The 8,160-nt window shown below is 44.2% G+C and overlaps 1 protein-coding gene across 4 annotated transcripts in view; it reads right to left on the bottom strand.

The window, feature by feature from the left end:
* Positions 1 to 2,249: 2,249 nt before the first annotated feature.
* Positions 2,250 to 8,160, bottom strand: part of KCNS3 (potassium voltage-gated channel, delayed-rectifier, subfamily S, member 3) — a 48,305-nt gene continuing 42,394 nt past the window's right edge. For all 4 annotated transcript variants that reach the window (XM_010840515.1, XM_010840512.1, XM_010840513.1 and 1 more), the window contains one exon: positions 2,250 to 4,277. In XM_010840515.1, the coding sequence (XP_010838817.1) occupies positions 2,743 to 4,218 (1,476 nt within the window). In that variant the 5' untranslated portion in view covers positions 4,219 to 4,277 and the 3' untranslated portion in view covers positions 2,250 to 2,742. The remainder of the gene's footprint in view (positions 4,278 to 8,160) is intronic.

Genomic DNA, 8,160 nt, shown 5'->3' with positions numbered 1-8,160 from the left:
TGTAAGAACTCAAGAGTAAAAGGATCCAGAAAGCTCTTCTTAAGGACCTACTAATTGGGAGATGCTCTGGATTCTTATAGAACCATAAGTTTCCCACTGCATCTGCCACTCAGGATCAGGGAAGGACCCTTAGAGGCTGCTCCAGCTTCTAGAAAACCCTGCCCTGCCAACAACTGTATCAGCTTTGTGAGTCAGGAGGAGGAAGGTACATATGCCAGTATTTTCCCTTTCTACTCACGTACTGGAAAAATCAACATCTGACAGAGTTTGTTGCTTTTTGCCTCTTCAGATGCACATGGCCCTGATGCATCCTTAAATCCACTCCTGAACCCAGCACAGCAGGAGGCAGTGCAGTGCAGGGTTCCAGGGACAGGCTCTGGAATCTGGCTCCCAGGATCTGAGCCCAAGTCTGTTACTTGCCATGAGAACTCGAGCCATTTTCCTATGACCTGTGTCCTCATTTTTTAATTGTGGTAAAAGTCACAAAACAGAAAATGTACTATTTTAACCATGTTTAACTGTACAGTAGCACTTAATACATTCATGTGGTTGTGTAATTCTCACCATCACCCATCTCCTGAACTTTTCCTACACTGAAACTCTGTCCCTGTTAAAACACTCACTCCCTACCCCCTCCCTGCTCTCCCCCATCCCCCAGACCGGACATTAATCAAACCTTGCTGCTAGGGATGTTGTAAGGAATAAGTGAGATTATATAGGTAAAGCCTTTACATAGTAGCTTATTATTATTATTGCTGTTGCTGTTTATTACCACTACTATTGCTATTACTATGACTACTGCTATCACTATTACTATCTAAGCAGTCTTCAATTACTTCATTACTATTTGGGAAGTCTTAAATAAAATTGGGTTCCAAATCCTATTGCCATGCTTCAAAGTCAAACATAATTATGCCAACATCAAAGGCATTTGGGAAAAAGGAAACATTTCTTCAAGTGGGCAGTAGCCCACCAGGCTCCTCTGTCCATGGAATTCTCCAGGCAAGAATACTGGAGTGAGCAGCCTTTCCCTTCTCCAGGGGATCTTCCTGACCCAGGGATCAAACCAGGGTCTTCTGCACTGCAGGTGGATTCTTTACCAACTGAGCCACCAGGGAAGTCCCAGGAGATGACACATATACATGTACTAAACCTCCAGATTTAAAAGTGACTATAAATCCTGTTAGTTGTAACCATCTCAGAAGTCAAGGAAACAGCAGGAGTGGTGAGTCCAAAAATTACTTTCATCAGATAACCTAGAGAGAACAACCTTCTTTCAACAAAACACATCTGCAAACCTAAAAAGTTGGATCATAAATCCACGCAGCTCCTCCATTTAGAAGGTCTCACAGGAAGAACCCAATGTGACAGCATGAGTTAGAGTCACCATTGGTGGTACTTACTCGCTCAGTCATGTCTGACTCTGCAACTGCATGGACTGTAGCCCGCCAGGCCCCTCTGTCCATGGGGATTCTCTAGGAAAGGATACTGGAGTGGACTGCCATGCCCTCCTCCAGGGGATCTTCCCAACCCAGGGATCGAACCCAGGTCTCCCTCATTGCAGGCAGATTCTTTACTGTCTGAGCCACCAGGGAAGCCATGCATCTCCAAAATTAAGATTATAGTTACTTTCTCTTCACACTGGATAGAACTGCTGTCACTGCTCGGGAAATGAGTACGTATTAATACGTCTTCTCCCGTTATGAAGAGTAGAAACATAAGAGGTGGACATGACTGCCTCTCAGGCTATTTTTAAATATTGGTTCATTTCACAGCTGCTGGTGATTTAAGTCTCACTCCCCTGGCCACAGTGAGTCACATCTGTGGGTTTGTACAGCATTTCTCTTTCCTTCCAGCCACTGAATGTTATCTCTGTCTGTGAATGTGTAGGTTTACTCTGCTCCACAATTTTCAGGTGATGAGGTTTTATTCTAGTAGTTGAAATTAGAAAATAAATACTGGAAACAGATCTGTAGGGGCACATGTTTCATGCACATATACCAATTTGAGTACGTCCTAAATGTGTACATGCATAATCAGGTTACACTGGAAAGTGTGGTTTAATCATGAACATGACCCTTCCACCTGCCAAACCTCCACCAACGCTACTGAACAGAAGAACTAGCCCACTGATGATGTATATCCAAAGTTCAAAAACGTACCGAAAGGGCTCTTGATGTGCTAAAAAGAGCATTTTCTCTACTAAGTCGATTGTGAACGTATTGAAATATAGTTACTTTACATAAAAACACACCACCAAGACATCCTCTGTACTGAATTAGGCAATTTATTAGGCTCCTATTGTCCATGTCTAGAATGTGAACATGGATGGACATGCATTGTCTCATTTTGTGGATCTTACATGCATGTAGCCTCCAGCTGGGCCTTTGATTCTACTTGTCAGTTAGCTCAATGTGAGTAAATGATAAACACAGAATGATACAGAAGCCGGAGCAAGAAATCCCACCCAATACCATATACCATAATTTTTTTTTTTTTTTTGCAAAATCAAAATCATATCACAACTCTCTTGTAAAAAATAAATTTCAGAGCAAGGCATTTCATTCGCCTCACTGAGAAAAATAAAGACATTTCTATAATTTCAGAGCAATGAAATGTCCAACTATGGCTGAAGAGTACACCCTGAGAAGTAAATGATTTTAACGAACCCACTGAGGTTGATAAAGCTGTGTTAACCTAACATCGGGAAGGGACACGCGGTCCAGGCACAAAGGTCCCTGCTCACGTTGGGGGGCAATTCTCCAAGGATGCTGTGTTATAAACATCCTCATTGTCTTCAATGCTTGAAGCGTCTGTGGAGTCGGGGTCGCTCACCATGATTCCCACCGAAGAGAGACTGGTGATGAAGGCGTGCATCCGCTGGGCATAAATGTCTCTAATGTTAAAGTAAGGGAGCTCCTGACACTTCTCTGGCGGGTCCTCACTACACTGGTCCACATCGATGTCCTTTTGCTTCTGGTAGTACTTGGAGAACTTGTTGAAGATAATGGTGATGGGAAGGGCCACCACCAAGATGCCACAGATGATGCACGTGCTGGCGATCAGCTTTCCCACCAAGGTGACCGGGTGGGTGTCTCCATAGCCCACGGTCGTCATGCTGATGGTGGCCCACCACCAGCAGACGGGGATGCTGGTGAGGCTGGAGGTGTGGTCGTCCTTCTCCACGGAGTAGATAAGCACAGAAAAGATGGAGATGCCCACCGACAGGAAGAGAAGCAGCAGGCCGACCTCATGGTAGCTATGCCTCAGTGTGGCACCGAGAGACCGAAGTCCCACCGAGTGCCGGGCAAGCTTGAGAATTCGGAAAATCCTCATGAGCCTGAGGATCTGGACCACTTTCCCCATGTTCTCGATGTCCTCACTCTCTTCCTCCTTGGTGTCTACAGCCAACGTGGCATAAAAGGGAACGATGGACACGAAGTCAATTATGTTCAGAGGGTTCTTCCAGAATTTCTTTTGACAGGGAGCAGTAACCAGCCGGATGACCAGCTCGCCCGTGAACCAGGCGATGCATGCGATCTCCACACCTTCCAGCACGGGGTCGTCCACCTCCCCGTCCTCGTTCTGGAACTCCGACATGCTGTGGATGCACATGGCCACGATGGAGGCCAGCACCACGCTCAGGGAAGAGATGGCGATGAGCTTGGCCGACAGGCAGTAGGCTGGGTTCTCCATCCGGATCCAGATCTTCTTCCGGAGCTGGCCAAATCGCAGCTTGTCAAACTTCTCCAGCTCTTTCTCGAACAGAGACGACTCTTCGAAGGAGGAGTCGGTACTCACGTCGTTGCTCTTCTGGTCCCAGTCCTTCTCGTGGTTCTCCTCCTTGCGCTCCTGGTAGCGATTACTGCAGCAGGAATCCAGGAAGAGCTCGTTGATGCCCCAGTACTCAATCTCCTGGCAGAACGAGAACACGCACAACTCCTCCATGACGTGCAGCTTCCCCGTGTAATAGAAGTTCAAGACGTATCTGAACAGCGAGGGGTTGCGATCAAAGTAGTACTCTTTATCGGCCACGCTGTAGTCATCGCACAGTTCCAGGATGGCCTCTTCCGAGTGGCAGCTAAGCAGTTTCCCGAGTCTGGTGTGAGGGAAGCGCAGGAGGGTGCTCTGGTCGACCGTCTGCTTAAAGCCCCCCACGTTCAAGTTGACAAGTTCCTCGTCTGGTCCAGGGCGATGGAAAAACTCACCAAACACCATGGTGGATCCAGGCGGTGGAGAGCTGGCTGGGAAGGGAGACGAGGGAGTTCACGCTGGCCCTGGAAGGAACACAAGACGCGTGAGCCCTGTTCCGAGCAGCCGTGCCAAGCTTATTTTTAATCTGCCCTTTCCAGGATGATGGGCTACATTAAAAGCAAAAACAGAGGGACTTGTCTGGCGGTCCAGAGGTTGGGATGCCACACCTCCAACACAGGGGGTGTGGATTCTATCCCTGGTTGGGGAACTGAGATCTCACGTGCCACATGACTCAACCAGAAAAAATAAATAAATGAAACAAAAGTCATCTTATTAAAATAGAAAGATTACATACCATTAAAAAAAAAAGAAAGCAAAATAGAAAACAAAATAAAAAAGAATATACTATCCCCCTTTGACAATAAGAAATTCAACATAAAATAGGTTTTTAGTTTTTTAAAAATGGGTTTATATATACATTTTTTGGAAAAGACTGCCATATAATTTTTATGAATTTCCAATTCCTATTTCTCTATTTTTGAAGCATTCATAATAGCATGCCATACCCCAAAAGCAATGCATTTGAGATCACTTACTCAATACAAGCATCTCCAGCCTCAAACACAAGGCTTCTTCATTTGGAAATGCTCAGTTCAAACGTGGCATGCTATTTGCTGCCTGGCTTGCAGCTCATCTCTCCTGTTCCCTATGGCTTGGTCAAGCACATTCAGGAACAGCTCTCTGCTCTGCACCTCGTACATAAGCCACACATCACTGGGGCTCAGATCAGCTCTTATAAAAGATGTAGGTTTCTTCTTACGCTCCCATGTTTCACTCCTTTTAGAGAAAGCTCTATTCCCCACATTTGGATGTGGACAATCAAGAGGATATAATTACCCCCTGGTCCCATTAGTATCTTAAAGATACAGTTACACTTCATGGGATGGGGTTTCAGGTACATCCACAAGGGAAGAAAGTGACTTAGGGAAACCTTTTTATGTTAATTGCAGTATCAGTTTCCTGACACAACTATGCTCCTCTGCCATCTCCTTCCTCCCTTCACAAACAGTCTCCTACACACTCCCAATCTTTGATACTCAAGTCTATACTGGCCCAGCATATACAGGCTATTTTAGTCTTGACTCTAACCAAGATGTACCAAAACTATTTCTCAGAGAGAAAATAATAGGTTTTGACCATCATCCAATACAATGCTGATTCCTCAGAGCTGATGATGCAAATAAAAGAAAGGCAGGAGATTGTCACGTACTGAGTTCCAACTAAGTACTAATAAATTTTTGTGTATATCATGTGATTTCATCCTTTCAATACTACACAGTAGATGTATAGGAAAGTAAACACTCAGAGAAGTTAAGTCCAAGATCACAAGATAAGCAAATGGTAAAGCCATGGTTTAAACCCAGGTTGATAAACTCCAAAGCCCATGCTATATCCACTATACACATATCCCTCCCACCCCCTTTCTGGTTTTTTTCCTTACTATAATCCAATAATCCAATATAGGTAGTAGTATTATTACCAAAGTGAGTCAAGCATCCTTGGGGTTACTGGGGAACCACCAATCCTCTGTCTGGAGAAGCTTCCTAGCAGAGGTTCTATTTAGGTAAATGTTAAAGGTTTAAGCAGAGCTGAGCAATAGGGACAAAGGACATTCCCAACATTGGGCATCAAAAGGTGGGGACAAGTCAGACTGCAAAGAGAATCGTGAATCAATCTAAAGAGTTTAGACATGGGACTTCCCTGGTGGTCCCGTGGCTAAGACTTCGTCTGCAGGTGTGCAGGCTGGATCCCTGGTTGAGGAGCTAAGATCCCACATGCCTTGTGGCAAGAAAAAACAAAACATAAAAGAGAAGCAATACTGTAACAAAATTCACTTAAGACTTTTTAAAAATGGTCCACATCAAAAAAAATATTAAAAAAAAAAAAAAAGAGTATGGACTTGATCCTGTAGATGAGACTGCTAAATCACCTTAATCAATAAGTAGACATGGCTGTATTTGTGACTATAACTTAGAAAGACCCCACTGACAGCAGGATAGAAGACTGTTGGCAGGAATGACTGGGGCCAAAGAGGTAGGGTTACAACAGAACGGGTGAGAGAATACAAACTCATACATCAGTGGTGTGTATAAAGAGGAGGTGACAAATTCAAGAATTTTATAGCTGTGAAAGTGTTCCACTCAATATGCCAGTAAATTTGGAAAACTCAGCAGTGGCCACAGAACTAGAAAAAGGTCAGTTTTTATTCCAATCCCAAAGAAAGGCAATGCCAAAGAATGTTCAAATTACCATAAAACTGCACTCATTTCACATGCTAGCAAGGTAATGTTCAAAATTCTCCAACCTAGGCTTCAGCAGTATGTGAACACAGAACTTCCAGATGTTCAAGCTGGATGTAGAAAAGGCAAGAGGAATCAGAGATCAAATTGCCAACATCCACTGGATCATAGAAAAAGCAAGGGAATCCCAAAAAACATCTACTTCTGCTTCATTTACTATGCTAAAGCCTTGACTGTGTGGATCACAACAAACTGTGGGAAATTCTTAAAGAGATAGGAATACCAGATCACCTTACCTGCCCTCCTGTGAAACCTGTATGTATGCAGGACAAGAAGGAACAGTTAGAACTGGACAAGGAACAATGGACTAGTTCAAAATTGGGAAAGGAGCATATCAATGCTGTATATTGTCACTCTGCTTATTTAACTTACATGCAGAGTACATCATATGAAATGCTAGGCTGGATGACTCACAAACTGGAATCAAGACTGCCCAGAAATATCAATAACCTCGGACATGCAGATGATACCACTTTAATGGCAGAAAGTGAAGAACTAAAGAGCCTCTTGATGAAGGTGAAAGAGGAGAGTGAAAAAGCTGGCTTAAAACTCAACATTCAAAAAACTAAGATCATAGCATTCAGTCCCATCACTTCATGCCAAATAGAAGGGTAAAAAGTAAAAACAGTGACAGATTTTATTTTCCTGGGCTCCAAAATCACTGCAGATGGTTACCATAGCCACAAAATTAAAAGACACTTGCTTCCTTCAAGAAAAGCTATGATAAACCTAGACAGGGTATTAAGAAGCAGAGATATCACTTTGCCAACAAAGGGCCATATAGTCATAGCTATGGTTTTTCCAGTAGTCATGTATGGATGTGAGAGTTGGACCATAAAAAAAGTTGATTGCCAAAGAATTGATGCTCGTGAACTGTGGTGCTGGAGAAGATTCGAGAGTCCCTTGGACAGCAAGGAGATCAAACCAGTCAATCCTAAGATCAGATCAGATCAGATCAGTCGCTCAGTCGTGTCCGACTCTTTGCGACCCCATGAATCGCAGCACGCCACGCCTCCCTGTCCATCACCAACTCCCGGAGTTCATTGAGACTCACGTCCATCGAGTCAGTGAGGCCATCCAGCCATCTCAAGCTCTGTTATCCCCTTCTCCTCTTGCCCCTAATCCCTCCCAGCATCAGAGTCTTTTCCAATGAGTCAACTCTTCGCATGAGGTGGCCAAAGTACTGGAGTTTCAGCTTTATCATCATTCCTTCCAAAGAAATCCCAGGGATGATCTCCTTCAGAATGGACTGGTTGGATCTCCTTGCAGTCCAAAGGACTCTCAAGAGTCTTCTCCAACACCACAGTTCAAAAGCATCAATTCTTCGGCGCTCAGCCTTCTTTACAGTCCAACTCTCACATCCATACATGACCACAGGAAAAACCATAGCCTTGACTAGACGGACCTTTGTTGGCAAAGTAATGTCTCTGCTTTTCAATATGCTATCTAGGTTGGTCATAACTTTCCTTCCAAGGAGTAAGCGCCTTTTAATTTCATGGCTGCAGTCACCATCTGCAGTGATTTTGGAGCCCAGAAAAATAAAGTTTGACACTGTTTCCACTGTTTCCCCATCTATTTCCCATGAAGTGGTGGGACCAGATGCCAT

Source organism: Bison bison, unplaced genomic scaffold (assembly GCF_000754665.1).
Source record: "Bison bison bison isolate TAMUID 2011002044 unplaced genomic scaffold, Bison_UMD1.0 scf7180017864145, whole genome shotgun sequence".
Lineage (NCBI taxonomy): Eukaryota > Metazoa > Chordata > Mammalia > Artiodactyla > Bovidae > Bison > Bison bison.
This window is presented reverse-complemented; position numbering and strand designations above follow the sequence as displayed.